Source organism: Chelon labrosus (assembly GCF_963514085.1).
Source record: "Chelon labrosus genome assembly, chromosome: 11".
NCBI lineage: Eukaryota > Metazoa > Chordata > Actinopteri > Mugiliformes > Mugilidae > Chelon > Chelon labrosus.
Window position 1 is genome coordinate 14444375 of NC_140344.1, and position 17492 is coordinate 14461866.

The 17492-nt window shown below is 42.6% G+C and overlaps 2 protein-coding genes across 3 annotated transcripts; both read right to left on the bottom strand.

Annotated features, from left to right (window-relative positions):
- Nucleotides 1–1297: 1297 nt before the first annotated feature.
- Nucleotides 1298–17128, bottom strand: dapk2b (death-associated protein kinase 2b). Of its 2 annotated transcripts, none has more exons than XM_084555183.1 (12): nucleotides 16990–17128; nucleotides 16235–16399; nucleotides 10103–10324; nucleotides 9241–9379; nucleotides 7675–7804; nucleotides 7543–7591; nucleotides 7424–7450; nucleotides 7166–7318; nucleotides 6686–6731; nucleotides 3616–3705; nucleotides 3439–3519; nucleotides 1298–2391 (listed from the first exon to the last, which is right to left on the bottom strand). In XM_084555183.1, the coding sequence occupies exons 2-12, from the start codon at nucleotides 16309–16311 to the stop codon at nucleotides 2314–2316; spliced, it is 1092 nt and encodes a 363-aa protein (XP_084411309.1). In that variant the 5' UTR covers nucleotides 16312–16399; nucleotides 16990–17128; the 3' UTR covers nucleotides 1298–2313. The 2 variants fall into 2 exon arrangements, with proteins under 2 accessions (XP_084411309.1, XP_084411308.1); XM_084555182.1 differs by having other exon boundaries at nucleotides 16235–16402.
- LOC311495658 (death-associated protein kinase 3-like) lies at nucleotides 3682–6672 on the bottom strand. The gene has a single exon (XM_084555184.1). The coding sequence runs from the start codon at nucleotides 5518–5520 to the stop codon at nucleotides 4897–4899; it is 624 nt and encodes a 207-aa protein (XP_084411310.1). The 5' UTR covers nucleotides 5521–6672; the 3' UTR covers nucleotides 3682–4896.
- Nucleotides 17129–17492: the final 364 nt, after the last annotated feature.

Here is a 17492-nt window from a genome sequence, read left to right on the forward strand (position 1 = left end):
TCATTTCTCATCATACTTATTTTTTTTCCACATGAGGACACTGCATGGGGCTGCATGCAATGATCTCTTTTTCTTCCGTACTTGAGACAGTAATGTTGAAATGATTCACGAGTGAGCTTTTTGTGTTCAATTGCGATTTTGTTTATGCATCATTTTACTTTGCCTTAGTTGACAGATTTACCTGAAAGTAAGTTAAGATTCCTCTCTTGAGGAGTGACTGATTTGTACCAGACTTGTTAATGACATATTACAGTCTGGCTTCATGACACATCACTGACTCAGACACTGCTTCAAAGACATCCGCGAGGACACGGCTTGTGTTACACGCATTGAGACCAGAGCACGATTTCTGACAGCGCTCCTTATTTGTCTGCGTGACCAGATCATCCACCACATCATCCCGCCATAAGTCTGCTGGAATCCCATGATCCCACACTATTGATCCCATCATGCCAGCTGTGACCCTGGTACATGAGAGGCCTTAGCGCTAACTGTACCGGCTGACTGGAAGGCATGTCATTTCACGCTCTATACCAATGACAAGGCGACAAAGGAGTCAGCTCAGATTTCAGTGAGACATGGCTGAAATATTTACAGTCACCAGCCCGCTCCGTTGCCTGATGGAGACGAGCGACCCGAGCCTGCACTAAATGTTTTCTCTTACTTCATCTTATGCCAGTAACTCACTGGCTGTCATTAAACTGTATGGCGAGCTGTTAACACAGAAACAACAGTGCAGTCATCAGAGAGAAGAGTGCCAACATTTACACATATCTTGATGCCAGCGTTCACTTATGTCCAACTTATTTCCATACGACCTTACATATACAGTACACATGCTCAACATTGTGTAATTCTGTGATGAGACAATGAAGCACAAAGAGGCAGATTCCAGATTGACCCACTTGTTGATTACGACTCCTTTCTCCTGGCCACTGCCAAAATGTATTTGGTTCAGGTCAAATTATCCCCTCAATCTCTTTCAGCTCAACTGAGCTCAAACAGCATTACTGTTGTGAGAATAATCAACTGAAAAGCGGCCGGAAGAAAAACCAGTAGCCACCATGGAGCGTGCATTATCACACTAAGTGCTTGTTGATGTTCAGAGATTGATTTATTGTCAGGATCCACTGGTATTTGCGTAACTAATTCATATTTTGGTCCAGCTGGGACACCGACTCATCGCATCTCAATGAAAAAAGCACATACATTCGTATATTTTGTATATTTGTGGTTGACATGTGGGGATCATCTACATGGGACGCTACCTTGACAGTAAAAGAATACATGAGATCAGGGGCTTTTCGCATTTTTACGTGTGATGAGTCATTGATAAAACGGACCAAAAAAACCCCCCAAAAGAAACAAATCACATTCATTAATTTATTAAACACATTTTCAATTTACAGTTCATACAAGCATACAGAAACAATGTGAATGGAAACAAATGAAAGCTCCATTTAATGAGCTAAGATAAAAGCACAAGTGGACTTTAAGACATCGGACTGACTCGAGTCTATTTACACCATAAATACATTAAAGACCTAACAGTTGCATTAAAAATTCAGTTCAATTGCAAAAATTAGTTTCACATATGTATAGAAAGTATTTATATACTGTCTTTATGTACACATAAGATGAAATGCAGTTATTAATGTATGAGAGCACTTTACAGTTAAGAACATCTTATGTCACATACCGTAAACAAGTTGCTCTGTATAGACAGGCTTAAGTTCATTATTGTCGAGGTGGCAAGTGAAGAGGTTAACGGTAAACAGTGTGTCTGCGCAGACACCGCTGCGTGTCAGGCAGAACAACATGTAAACGTTTGGTTGTGAAGATCTGCAGTGCTTTTATATATCAATACTTTGGACAACAACACCTCCGCGAATCCCTGCGTGTAAAGAGGGCAAAATAAAGAGGGCAAAATAAAGAGGGCAGAATCTAACTCTATGTCAACACTCAGACGTCAAACGACAGCTGATGACGTTTTAAGACTGCATTTACTAGAGGAAGCTGTCTACATTCTTGTGTATGCGCTAACATACACAACAGTTCCTGTCAGCAAACAACCTGGTTATATCTTCTTACATCAGAAAACACTAGCTCACATTTAGCAATGGAAGAACACTATTTAACATACAGCAGAGGATTCGCTGGCTTTGTGGGTGAAATTGCCTTGACCTCTAAAAAGGGCTGCCTTTACAGCCGTTGCTTGAATAGATACTGCAGAGGATCTTCATGACATGTAACAGCTGCAGCGTCACTGCTCTGCAGCCACAACACAGATGACTGACACTCTTAATGTTGCTCTCAGGAAGTGCTGCTTCTCTTTCTGGTTCTTGGTCTTCGCTTTAGAATTTCTTCTTCCTGGTCACTTTCACAATTCCTCTGAAAAAAAAACAAAAAAACAAGCACACGCTTGAGTTACGAAACAGCTGTACCACTTTTAATGTGGTGAGGAGAGGATGACAGTCTTAGAGGCCTGCTGCTGAAGAGGGCTCTCAGAATGCAAATAAGTCCTTGTGGTCGAAACCTAACATTTTTACAGCAACTTTGTTTTTAGTTCTCGTATTTCGTGAGAATAAGTCATTGAAATCATAAACATTGTATTCCATTTAAAGTTTGTGCTTTTCTTTGGAAAAAATGTGTTTAAGTCTGTAAAACAACGGTGTTTCTTCTGCTGATCCTTTACTGCCATGCTTTTATTGAAAGTTTTTGTAATAATTCACCAAAAAAAAAGGAAAATTACACTTTTTCTCTGCAAAACATGCAGTAAAAATAACTGTATTATTTCTATATTCATTTGAATTGAGATATTTTACTTTCATTTTATTAGTTTAGTCATTGTTACTAACTCCAAGACAATATACCAGAATGAATTAGTGCAACACAGTTCATATAGTAGCTACAGCAAAGTTGCTAAATACTGCACAGCAAATCATCTATAGCAGCTGTCACAGATGCTCCTTAGAAACAGGCTGGCGTCTGCTCAGTCTAATGTCTTTATAATAAATAAATAGCTGCAACCTACAGCCACTTTTCTTAGTTTATAGCTTTGGGAGTCTTACTGTCACTGCGCCGTTGCTAGGCAATGGTCAATGAAAAAGCCCAGAGCGTTTTACACATTGGTTTTTGTATGGATTAGTTGAATAATTGTGATTAGGTGGATTATGGTTGAGGTGCCACGTCGTGAGCATTAGAGGCGCTGGCAGACAGATTAGTTTACCTTCGAACAGAGAGCAGGCAGTTTTTATGCTAAGCTAAGCCAACCAGAGCTGCTGGCTGTAGCTGTATACAGACATGACAGCAGCATCAATCTATGCTGCTGTCAAGAGTGCCAATAAATTTGAATATTGGCACTCTTGACAGACTCAAGAGTGCCAATATTCAAATTTTAAAGCGAAGCATTGCTGCTAAACGACAGTGTGTTCCTACCTCGTCTTGATCGGGCGGCTTCTGGCCCTTCTTCATGATGCGGGTTAAGTGGTTGCACAAAGCCACGATTCTGAATGACAGCTGTTGAACAGATAAAGGCAAAGAGAGTGAGTTACAAAAACAGCAAAGGGTGCTGTATGGAAATAATCTAAGCAGGCACCAGATACTGTACTTTACCTTCCACCTGCGCCTGGCGTACTGCCTCTTAAAGTTCTCCAAGTTGACCACTGACAACCTCTTCACCATGGCCTGTCTGGAGTTCAGGGGCTGCAGAGACACAATGAGCAATGAAATGGCAGAAGATGAATATGTCCTGTCTATGTCTGAAAATGTTCCAAGAGTTTCAAATACCTGTCTATTTTTAACAACACAACACAAGAGGAACCATACTGAAATAACTGATCGAAGGAATTTAGAAACTGGATTCACAATGAACGACTGAAATTTATTTCAGGGTTGACAAAAATGCCTGAGTGCAAATAAAAAGCGATGAGACGCTAAACAAATTAACACTGATACACTGATAAGGAAGTGAGAAGTGTTTGAACACGCAAGATCTTATCATTGATGCTGGCTGCTTTTACGGTAAAAACAGCTCAAAGAACATCTCCAAAGCAAGAAAGAAAAAAAGAGATGTTTAAAATAAATAAATAAATTCAACCTTCAATGAAAGTGCACATTTGAATCCAAGAATAATTTCTACACATGTAACTTTACAAATTGGTAACCACTATTTTAAAAAAAGAAAACACTGTAAAAAAAAATCAATGGAATGAAACAAAAATTAATCAATTATAAAACTTCTGATACATTCCATTAAAAAAAAAAAATCACATTGTTTGATCCAGTGTCTTCCTCTGACCACAACACTGTAAAAAAAAACGCTGTTCCTTGAACGAATGGGATAAACTCGGAAAATCGAACAAGATCAAATACACAAAAAAATCTGGTTTAATCATCTATCACTTCAGGTTCAGAATAAATCCTGAATCGTGCCATAATTATCCTGCTGAAAGGAATAGTTTCTTGGACAATTTGCTCATTTGCTCCCTTATACAGAATTCAGAACAGTAACACTGTAAAAAAAAATAAGTTTAGCTCAGCTTAGTTTTTTGTTTTGTTTTTTCCAGACCTATGCTAGATTTCCGCCTGTATCTGGTCTTTTTGCTAAATGTAACCTGACACTCCATAATCTCAGTCCAAATTTCCTATTTGTACACCTACTATTCCTTTACCTGAAGAGAGCTGTTTCCACAACACAGTATTCTTTTTCTTGTTTAAACAAGAAAAAAGTCAGAAGTAGAGAAAATGTAAGGACCACTCAAGCTATACATTCAAAAGTCTCTGCCAAAGTTTCTGCCAAAATAAATCAATGTGTTGGATTTGTACTAAAGTTCAGTTTTCAAAACCACATTTGCATTTTTAAGGTCAACAAAAGTGTGTCTTCATTGGCGTTTGTTAGCCAGACTCTGTGAGTGGCTGTTTGGCCTCGGGGCACAGCTCCCCTCCATAGGACTGTTGCAGCAGCTCCTTCAGTGCTTGCTTTACATCTGTACTCAGACCGCCGCTCTGGATGCTGCTGTTGGCTCCTTCGGGATGCACGGAGCTCATAACCTGCTGCAGCCACTGCAGCTCAGAGTTCAGCTCCTGCCTCAGAGCATCAAGCTGGCTCTGCCTGTGGTTGTACTTCCCGCTGATGCTGTCCAGGCTGGCGTCTATAGACTTGAGGTCCTCCTGTAGAAGCCTCCTGGTGGCCTCGACTTTACGAAACTCGTAGCCGGCAAGGGAGAGTTGTTTCCTTGCAGTCTCACTCTGCTCCTTGTACCAGGCCTCCTTCTCATTGTAGATGGAGAGCAGTGCTTCTATGTCACCTTGCAGGGTTTGGTGTGCTCCTGCCACCTCCACCAGCCCCGTCTCCATCAAGCTGATGTCTTCCACCACATGAGCAAAACGCTCAAAGTTGGCGTACGTGTTGTTCTGTGGCATGCTGGAGTGAGACTGGATAGTGTACTCCTTTAGACGTTTCGTTTTCAGCTGCTCTGCTTTCTTCTCGACCTCAGGGGCAGTGCTGTCCTCTTCCATAGGGCCGCAGGACTTCAGACAGAAGGGTGGAGGGGGAACACTGAGTGAGAGGCTGTCTCATTGTTGCATCTTCAAAACACTATATAGCGGTGAAAATCCCAGCAGACGTGGTACTGTAGGATTAGTGTGTGAACCTACAGCAAAAGCCATGGCCGGTAAGAGTGCCAAAAAAAAAACCATTCTTGATGAGTATGTAAGACTTCCTGCTTGTGGCCAAACAGGATGAAGACTCCACAGCAAAACGCCATTCACATGCAGATCAGCAGCCAGTGTGGAAGTAGACTTCTTCAGCATTGAAGGTTGTTACATTTTCATGCCGTTAAAACACAATTAGTGAGACCTCGGTTTGATCACTCGAAGTTCTCTGTGAAAGACTATTTCAGACAGTATTACGATGTAGAGGATGAGTGTAGATATGTGTGTTGATAGGTGAAGGTTGGGGCACGTTGTCCTCTGTGTTACAGTGTATTTCCAGTGAGCCAAAACATACAGTATACACTCTGATCAGGCATAACATTATGACCTATTGTGTAGGTCTTCCTTGTGCCTCCAAAACATGGACATGGGTCTTCTGAGGGTGTCCTGTGGTGTCTGGCAACAGAATATTGTAAGGTGGGGTCTTTAGGTCCTATAGGTTGAGGGGAGGGGCCTCTGTGGATCATCCCACAGACACTTGATCACTTTGGGATCTAGTGAATTTGGAGGCCAGGTAGACACCTTGTGCTGTTTTTCATGTTTTTTGAGTTGTTCCTAAAGAATTTTTGTGTGTGTGTGTCTGTGTCAAGCTGCATCCTGCTGGGGATGGCTTCTGCCATCAAGGAGTGTCATTGCTATGGTCTGGTCTAGGTAGGTGGTACATGTCTAGGTAACATCCACACAAATGCCAGGACCAAAAGTTTCCCAGCAGAACATTGCATTGTCACAAGATGGTCAATGTTATTTACTTCTCCTGACAGTGGTCATAATATTGTGGCTGGTTGGTGTACAGTTTGTGACTGTAGTCAAATGCCTTTGCACATTTAACAACTCCTATAAGAACTGACCTTGTTACCCGTATGTTTCCTGCAACATTTGTCGTTAATGTTTGTAGAAGCTCAGTCCTGACCTCAGGACAGTTATGTAGGATACAAAACATGCAACAGTGAAGCATAAATCAAGTGCATACCTTAATCCAAGGATGGTTCAGGGTGTCTTGTATAGTCAGCCGTTTTCTGTTACGACAAGAAAATTAATAAAAAGCAGCTGAGTAAACACATCCAAACTACTCGATCAGACAGAGAGCATGTAGTTCAGTCATGCATTAGGATGTAAAACTCTAAGGAATACAGTTGGACCTCAACGAATATTCAGTTTCCTGGAAGTGCATTTAAATGGGAACCACATGTTAAGACACAAGAACAAGATTACACACGGTACCAAGAAAGACCTCAAATAATTAGTTTATAAGTAATGCTTATTTAGCTTATTTTATTTCACACTGTGTACCCAAAACAATTGTGCCTAAATCCTTGCTCTAGATTTCTGTAGACTGGCTGTTCTTTCATTCTCATTTGGATCAGGGCTGCACATGAGGATTTATTTCAGCGAAACCCCTAATGCTGGGCTTTGTGTTGAACTTGACCTTTGGCGTTCAGCTGTTTGTTACCTCGTGTCCTTTTCCAGGAGCTGTCGGATGAAGCTCTTGGCCAGCTCGCTGGTGTTGCTGAAGAACTCTTCATCAAACTCATAGTTCATCGCCGAGATGTTTCCCAGCGTTTCCTGCTTCGTGTCGCCAAGGAAAGGCGAGGCGCCACTCAAACTGAAACAACAGCACAGACGTTCAAATGCTGACTCAGACCTCCCTCGATAATCTCTTCAGATACATTAAGAGTCCAGTAAATAAACACAAATCTTCCCAACTTACAGTATATAAGTGATGACTCCAATGCTCCTGCGAAAAACAACATAAGGTTAATCCAAAGCTATTCACTGCAGCGTGTTGTATGGAGGTCCGAAGAGTCAGAGGTAATTAAAGGCTCTTACCACATGTCTGCCTCCAATCCCAGTTGCTCATAGTTGACTATCTCTGGAGCTGAAAATAGACAGCACACACTCAACATCACAAACAGCACCAGGCCAAACACCAAGCCTCTTCTTCAAATGTGAAAAGCTTACCAACGAATTCAGGGGTGCCAAAAATGTTTTTGAAATCTGCCCCGGCTTCTATTTTGTGTGCAAGTCCAAAGTCTATGAGCTTAATGCGGGGTAAAGGAACACTCCTGTCCAGCAGCATTATGTTTTCAGGCTGCAGAAGAAGAGAACAGAATCACATTTTTCAGCAGATTACTACTAATACCAAGATTGGGTAATACATAAACGGCACTAATATCAAAAGAAGTTACCTGGATAAAGTCACCTTTTGTGTAAGCATTAAAGCAAATAAGTTATAGTCATTGTTAGTGCACAGTTTTAAAGTCTGACACGGTGGCAATTTTTTTTCATGCACTCCCTTGCCTGTAGAGCGGCATGCTAAATGTGGTTCTTCTGTTAGCACACCACTAGCTTAGTGCAGTTCAGTAGCAACCTCCAGGGATGAAAAATGAAACCAGTTCCTCTAACGGCCACTTGAGACTGGCTCCAAAAGTGAGTCAATAGCCTGCTATAGCAATAGCAATACCTATAACAATAGCTATAGCAATAGCAACACGAAATAGCAATAGCATGAACAATAGCAACACGAAATAGCAATAGCATGAACAATAGCAACACGAAATAGCAATAGCAACACGAAATAATAGCTATAGCTATAGCAGTAGCAAGAGCATTAGCAATAGCAACACGAAATAGCAATAGCTATAGCAAAAGCAAGAGCATTAGCAAAAGCAGCACTAAATAGTAATAGCAATAGGAAAGTTTCGTTAAAATTATATTAAGGCTTAAAATTATGCGTAGTGAGGGTGGACACTTTTTGAGTAGAATGAAAAGTGGCCAAGTCCGTTTGGTGGACTTAGTCACTTTTAAACACATTCAGGTGGGATGTTTCCAGTCTTTGTGCTAAGATATTGTAAGCTAGCTGTTGCCAGAAGGAGTTATCGCTTTTCTGATCAAACTCTTTGCAGAAAAGCATAACACAACATTCAAACTTCCTGCTTCCATTCAAGAAGATGAGCTTATTTTGTTGTGGTTCAGATAGTGTTCCCCACAAATCAATGTGAAGGTCAGTAGCTTTGTAACATCCACACTGGCTGGATGAAGTACACAGTTTCAGCATTTTTCCATTAAACCTCTGATTTCACGGAAAATATTAAACGGTAATTAAAAGTGCACAATGTGTACACAAAATCAAGGACTTAGGCGGAATGAGCACTTCACTCATCCTCCTTTTTCCTTATTTGCCGAGCAAAGGCATGAAGAGTGAATAGGAGCTGTAGCTACAAACAAACAGGACAGACTTTCAGAGAGCAATGTGGGCGACACCGCTCTCTGAAAGCAAAGAGATAACCTTGTGGTGTCAGTATCTGAGAGTTTGGATAGCAGCCACAAAGCACAGGAAGGATGTGTGAATCAAAATAGCAAGACTCCACCAAGCACGTACATTAGACACCTGCTACACTATACACCAGAGTCCTTTTTGACATTGCATATGCCATACAGTACAGTTGGTGTGGCAGTGAAGAGTTTCATCTTCAACACGAGACAAATATAGTATAACAGTTGAAGCACAAATGGATCGTGTTGTACCTTTAGATCAAAATGTGCAATCTGCTTTGAGTGGAGGTACTGGACTCCATCCAGGATCTGTTTGATAAACTGAGTGGCCTCCTCTTCGCTGAGAGACTCCTTCTGAGACAGGAAATCAAACAGTTCTCCTCCTGAGACCCTGCAACACACATATACACTCAGTGACCGTGGGCTCAGATAATCTGGAGTAAGGCCTCTCTAGAACTTTATCTGAAGTGTGCTCTTGGATGAAGAAGTACTGGATGCCTTAGATATGTTTGTTTGGGGTGACAACCTGGATCCATTTAGAGTTAGCTTGTCCTACTTATGAATCATTGTATTTCTCCGTGCCATGTGGTGGCAGCCCATAATAAACACCGTGTTCTTTTATGTTCATTCAGAGATATGCAGCTAACAGTCCGTCAGTCAATTCACATTCATTATTTGATTAGACTTAGTTCTTCAATTAGTTCTAATTACAGAAGGCCCTCTGTGTTCCCAGGCACTAGCTGGACCCAGAGGGGGACGCAGAGGCCTCTTTTCAACACGAGCATTGTTGACTTTGTCAGAGACATTCGATTCTTTCTGGCACATGTGCTCCCGCCAGAAGGTTTTCAGCAAACACAGCTTCAACAAACAATGCGTGTACACAGGAATATGCTCATAGATCAGAACATGGACACCAGTAGGAAACATTCAGAGCACTGCCCTGCACACACATTAAAACAATAAAACGTAATGTGTAGATTTTAATCACTTCACTCAATCTAAAATACCAAAAAAAAGAAATATGAATAGGTGTTTGAATATTCTCAGAGGTAACACTGGTGCATGATCTAACTTTATTCTAGTAAGTGCTTTGTGACGTCTTGCACTGACTCACAGTTCGAGGATGAGCACCACATCTGTGCGGTTCTCGTACACATCGTGCAGGGCCACAATGTTGGGGTGTTGGAGCTGCTGCAGGATGTCCACCTCCCTTTCAATCTCCTCTCTTCTCACACCCCGTCTGCTGGCCCGACTCTGACGCTTCTTGATGAACTTGGCTGCAAATTCTGTCCCTGTGCTCTTCTCTTTGCAGCGCTTGACGATTGCAAACTGCCCGCTGCAGACACGAAAGAAACAGAAACACACTGAGATAAATAACAGCATTATTACTGTGATCTTGATGTGCCCAGTTAGTCAAATCTTTCACTATCAGTTGTCTCTGCTGTGTATTACATGTCATTTTAAGATAAAGACATTCTTTACACTTAACGACAGGATATGACTGGACAGACAGACATCAGGGGCGGAAGCAGTGTGTCAAAAATGGTTGAAATATTGTGGTGTATTCCATCACTTCCTGTTTCCCGTCGAGACAAAGAACAATCATCGGTGGTGTGGACAGAGCCTCTGTCCTCCCACCCCATCTAACATCCTGCCAAATTTCTAGCCATCCTCAAGTGTTTGGCGCTCTGCAAAAATCCCAAAAACTCTGAATATTTCACAACAGAGGTGTGGCTCAGAGACTACTTCTCACTGGATCACTGTGTTCTTGTTTCGTGTTTTACAGTCGATACAGTCGATGTGCTTATGACATCTAATTAGTGCGCTTGCATACCAGACTCCACCATTTAACACACTGGAACATTTTCCCTTGTTGTCACTCTCCCCCTAACGTAAGTCATTCACTCATTGCTGTCCTACTGACAGGCTCAATGAGAAGTGTGAAAATATTTTCCAACACTCTCGCCCGGTTATGTGGGGGAGCCTCTATGTCTTTATTATCAGACCAGCCCTTGTAATCTTAGACTTGACTAAGCATGCAAAGTCACTCCTACTGCTTTTACTCGCTTCCTGCTGCCATGCGCTGACCCGCCTGCTCTATACATTCAGACTGTGAAAATAAGTCATCCTTCAGCGTTGGGCTGTTTGAGAGTAGTTGCGTAAAAACAGAATTTATATGTTAGCAAATTCTGCATATAGTAACAGGAAGGGACTTTTTTATATAACTGTCCACACAAAGACTCCTGAGTGGTTGTCTAGTCTGTGTCTGGTGGGCTAAGAATATCCAAGCAAACACGCATCTTCTTCTCCATTTGCCACCTCTCTGCTGCTGCTGCTGGGGAGAAGGAAATGGCCTGCTGAGCGGCACGAGTGGACAGAGGAGAATGATGAAAAGGAGGCTTGCTACGAAGAGCTGCTGGATCACTTAAACATATGTCATCCAGCTGCTTTCCAGACTCCCACACACAGCCGGTTCCACCTGACTTTGAAGTGCAAGTGCTTAAACAGACCAGAGCATCACAAAACAAACACATCCATTCCGTGGTTTAAAGCGACTTTTGTCCCCTTAGATTTCCCTTAACCGCAGTTCCAGTTTGCCTCCTTTCGAGCCACACCCTAGTCCTGCGCTTACTCAGTTATGATCACATCTGGGAGCTCCGAACTTATTATTATGCTCGAAAACATTAGCCACAAACATGCACATGATGTGCATTTTTATCAAACACGCACAGATATCCACCCACTCCCACACTGGAGGGAAAGTGGAAATTTAAACTTGTGCAGCGACACTCCTGTGAACTAACAACTCAAAAAGCTTCACAAAAATACAATAGGATTAGTTGCACGTGTATTGTGTCCAAATTAATGCTTTTGAACAATAGATTTTAATGCCTCTGTATAGCTTCCGGATTGTGAAAAGGCAACTACTCAGCCACAGAGCCCCCAGGTAGTTCATTTAAGATCATTTAATATTTATGTGAACAAGTCTCAACAGAGGACGCAGGAGAGGAGAAGAACAAGAAGAAGAAGAGAGAGAGTGAGGTCATACAGTATACTCCACTACACATTACTACAACCGTCCGCAAAGAGTCACACACACACGGCGAGAATGAAAAACAAAAACAGAGCGTGTGGGGTGACCAAATACAGCAGGAGTGGAATCTCAAATACTCCCTCTGTCTGTTCTATTCACAGGACATCTCCACCCCTGAGTCCTCCCTGAAAGGCTGACCCTGTTAGAGATGACTATGATAATGTGTGAACTGAGGAGGAGGAGAAAAGTCGCCCAGCGAAATTCCACTTGCAAAAACAGGCCTTAAGTACCCCAAGGGGAGGAGCAGTCACATGGCAAGAGCAGCAGCAGCAGTGCCCTTGATTTGCCTCTTAAGCAACACTGAGGAACAGAGTAACCCCTCCTGATGATAGCCGTAGCTCCGATGCGAGAAAGCGCCCGACACAAATGTCAGCGTAGGGGCTTTATGTTAGCGTTGCTACAAAGTGTAGAGTAACACAGTGATGCTGGGGGTGGTATTCCACAACGGGCCAGGCGTGCCGTCTGTCTTAGCTCTAAGCCGCCCGGTGGAGCTGAAAGTACCATCTCTCTGCAGAGTTTCCACTTCCAACAGCTGAAGGTCATTATCCACGGCCAAGGTTGCAGGAATGCTCGGACAAGTGGCGCCGACCCAATATTTAAACACATTTCTCGACTGAGCAACCTCTGGGGCGGCGTGACAAACACTGCCAGATACGTAATTGGCCGAGCCCTGCGCCTAAACCACTCTCATGATCTGCAAATCTAATGTGAAGGAGGGCCAAGACAGCAGCGACGGCTTTTAAAAAATAATTGACCTTTGAAGATGTTATAGTTTCTGCTCGCTACTTCCTTTAAAACACAAAGACGCGATTCATCAACCGTGTCACATTGTGCACTTCATTTGAAGTCCCTCAACATTTGTGCCTTCAAAGTGTTCAGCCAAGCATCTGTGAAGCAGCAGGGCTGTTTGCTGACAGTAATAGGATGACCTCCATTAAATGGGAACTCTGGAAACGTCCAAAAGGTCAGCGTGGAGTTCCCTCCGCCAGGCCGCACTGAATAAACACATATTTTACTTTTACTTTACAGCAGGAATCTCTGCTCCCCAGCTCCATGTCTCTCTCCCTACACATCAGTGCCCCTGTTCTATACATACACTGCGTACTTTACCGCCCCTGTGTCACTTTACTGCCCTGCTCATCTGCAACACCTGTCTGCCTCGCGACTGTCAGCTCTTCTCACTTCAACACATCTAGCGTGTGAGCGCAGCAGCCTAAAAATGAGCGTTGCCGCCGTCCCTGCGTCCTCCCCACAGACAACGCACTTCTGCAAACTGAAAGCATTTCTCTAATTCATTTCCTTCTGCATGAATTACTTCTAAAGCGTATTATTGCAGTACCTGGAAATACCAGCCGGGGCTCATGTGTGGTGAGATGTGACCTTTCGAGTGTTCCCACTGTCTATTCTGAACTATTTTAAGGAGTAACAGCATTGTAAGACTGTATTTATGAACAGATGTTATTCACTATATATAGAATAAAACGTTGTGGCTTCACCTGAATGCTAACATTAGCATAAGAATGTTCGCCACCATCACTTTCTCTGTCAAGACAGCTGTGAATGATTGAAATGTTGTTATACATGCATTTAAATATAAAATAAAATATATTTACACCGATCAAGCATAACATTATGACCACCTGGGGGCCTTTGGGTCCTATGGGTTGAGGGAGGGGCATCTGTGGATTAGCTGTTTGGGATCTAGTGAATTTGGAGGCCAGGTCAACACCTTGTGCTGTTCTTCATGTTTTTTAAGTTGTTCCTAAAGCGTTTTTGTGTGCGTGCCTGTGTCAGGCTGCATCCTGCTGGGGATGACTGCTGCCATCAAGGAGTGTCATTGCTATGTGGTGGGGGTGCCTGGTCCGGTCTAGGTGGGTGCTACATGTCTAAGTAACATCCACATGAATGCCAGGTCCAAAGCTTTCCCAGCAGAACATTGTATTGTCACAAGATGGTCAATGGTGAGTTGAGTATATATCAACTTCACGGCGGTGCTACAGGAAAAGCGGTCACCACAAGGAGTCAACACCCAGAGATCACCTAATATTTTTGACTTGGCCATCTAGCACACCTAAAAACCAAACACAGACCCGCGACCGCATGTGCAAACCAATGTGAAACCTGTTTAGGAGTCATGCCACTAGTGGAAGTGTCATATCCTCTATGTTGTATATTACTATTTCCTGATTTCATCATTTGGACGAAGTTCACGTCTTTTATTTTTGTTCAGGCATGCAAAGACAATAGCTGTCCCCGTCTTACAGTGCATCCTGTGAAATGATGAGATTGTTTGACGATGACTCTTTCAGGGCCATGACGTTACTATGGGCCTCTAGTAAAGGTAAAACATTTCTTAGATTTAACAGTTGACCAAGGACAAGAATGAGTTTGAAAAGGAGCTCAAAAAGTCCAACCTCTGCACAGATGATCTATTTCCCAGTCTTTCAGTCTTTCTCAGTCACTGTCATAAGCAGACCACCAGTTTGGGATGTGTGTGTATTGTTTGTGTGGGCTGTACACACACTCTGTACGTCATCGTGTATTTCCTACTATACGTCATCATGTATTTCCTTCTGCATGTCTCCATCTGTGTCATCGCTCAGATGGTACGACATGTACAGTTGTCAGTAAATGCCTCACATCTAAAGCAAAGACTGGTTTTACAGATTAATGCAAAGCTGTGCGTCATTAGAGGAAAGAACCTCTCATCATCCCGTAGGGCATATATGACATTAAACAGGAGGGCAAAATGATGAATTAGCTTTCCTGTAAGGCAAACAGCTCAACAGTTCCACAGAGGACACAATGTGTCAAATGGTGCACAAAGATAAATTTTTTTTTTTTTTTTGGCCCCTCTGTCAAATTCCCCCACCCTCAAGAGGACATCTGAGTAACAGTTGTGTGGCGTGGAGAGGTGTGATCCCACAAGGCCATCAGAGCTGTGGGCGGCGTGAGATGCATTGCCCGAAGCTCACAAGACAGCTGTCAGAGAAAGACCGGCGATCAAATTCTGTTCTGTAGAAGCGAAAATCAAAAGCGTCCGTGGCTTACAACCGCAGTAGAGCCAGGTTTGTGATCTATGTGATAGTAACCTGTACGAAGCTCAACTCAGAGCAGAGCCACAAGCTGAGAGTTCAAAAACAACTGATACCATCAGTCCTCAAACAATATTTTTCCATGTCAGCCAATTAAGCTTTGAAGAAAAATAATTATTCAGCCTTTTACAGGTTTTATAACTCTTTAGAAAATAATTAGAACTCGTTACTAATGTTTTATTCATTCTTATAAATGCTTATAAGAATGAAATACTAAGAAGAAAGTATACTAGTGTGTATTACTAATCAATGACCATATTATATTAGTATAAGACTGATTAGAACGGTCAAAAACCAGTAACAATTTTTGCAAGTTGTGAACTGTATGATACTTTACTTTGTCTCCTTAGCTCTTAATAAAGTTAATAAATTATTTTCAACATATAAACCCTCAGTAATGGGTGTCTTCTCAGAGAGTTGGAGCCCTTATCGTTCATGCATGGTTGATGAACATGAAGGAAAACACGAGGAATGTCACCTGCATCATTTGTCTAGACCCTGATTGATAGTGAAAGGTTAGAGGTCAGACGCTTTCCTTTCACACCCTCTCCGTCTGTTAGTAAGTGGTGCACATGCCCAAGTCATCCTTCCGCGCAAAATGAATGCGTAGCTTCCTCAATCCACACCGTACCCTGCCAACTTCCTTTAATTTATTTCCCCAAGGGAGACCTTTTCCTCGATATCTTCTCTGCACAGGGCCGACTAACAGCGCTCAACTTCAACACACTGGTCCACCGCCCAGAATAAAGCTCTGTCAAAAGCAGTAAATCAGTTTTCATTCCCATTCCTGGACTGGCCGAACTGTTCCCAAACACGACTTGTTTTCTTAGGGTGAGTTAACACTTGAAACGTTATCTCGTTGACGTAAACTTCACCCTACTTCAGTGCAGCGACACTCCCCGGCTCGGGCTTAAACAGGCCAGCTGTTTGCATACCTCTGTGCGCCGAGGGGACCACTGAGTCAGTCGACTTGAAAGGGAGAGCTGAGCAACACTCTGACTGAGTGGGGATTAAATATCTTCTTCAGAATGTGATTCATTCAACGGCTTTTGCTTACCTTCCCAGTTCTTCCCCAATTTCGTAGAAGTCATCCACGTTCTGTTGCTTGAATACCGCCATGCCAGGTGTCCTCATTGAGGTAGTTATCTCCTCGATGTGCACCACTATATCCTGAAGATCTCTCTTTCCAGGAGTAGTCTTCCCTTTCCCCACAAGTCCAACCCTGCTGGTACAAAGAAGTGTTCCTGTTGCTTTCTGACTGCAGTGATGAAAGTGTTGACTACATGTTCCAGCTTGCTGTGCAAGCATACCATCACTGGATTACTCCTACTTTCACCATGTAGCTGAGAAAGCCTTTATCTTATAACAGAAAAGGAAATAAAATGACACTTACTCTTGCCTTCACTAGTCTAACTGCTGATTATTGGCTGTTAAATTGAAAGCGCGACTCATAAAACTGTGTCAGTCTGAGCAGCGTAACAGTGTTTAGTTCTTGTGATTAATAACAGGATTACAGATAAAAAAAATAAATAAAAGAGCCTTTCTGGATAATTAGGGCAGGGCATCTATTGTGAAACATTTTTGTCTGGCAAAAAGGCAGGAACACAGGCTTTGTAAATATTACAACATGACCACTTTTGTAAATAGGAATTTAAAAAAAAAAAAAAAAAAATACAATATGAGAGGGAACACAGAACACACAAGTGTGAGAACAACCAAAAAAAACTGTTCTCAAACTGAAATACCACAAACTTCCTATCTGGTGAGTTTCATGAGTTTCAAACAAGTGGCTCAAAACAATTCTGTTTTTACCTTCTGTCAGATGCAGAGCTGATGACAAACCGTTTGCATATGTCTCCCCAACGTTTCTCACAGCTGCTCTGGTCTTCTCATGGCTGCAGACGGCCGAGAAAGCTGCTCCTTTAGCGTCTCTTGTTGTTTTCTGTCACTTGCCGCTGCCCCATCAGGCTTTTTGTGTCTGCAGAAGTCCCTCCCCCTGATGGCTCTATTATGAAACTGCAGCACGGCAGAGGGAGGCCATCAGTTAAAGCTGAATGGCATTACTGGTGCTCATGCCGAGCGTCAATTTGAGGAACTGAGGCAGAAGCAAGGTGTCCCTCCCTCCCTGCCCCACACCACCCCCACCCCCCACTTCTTACCAACACCTGTGAATAAGACACAACGCATTCAGTCAGCCGTGGTTTATTGAACTTCTTTTGCATTAACAAAAACACACAGTGGCATACATGTACACGTGATTCTGCATACAACATTATTACATGATAGAGAATAATAATAATTAAAAAAAGAATAAG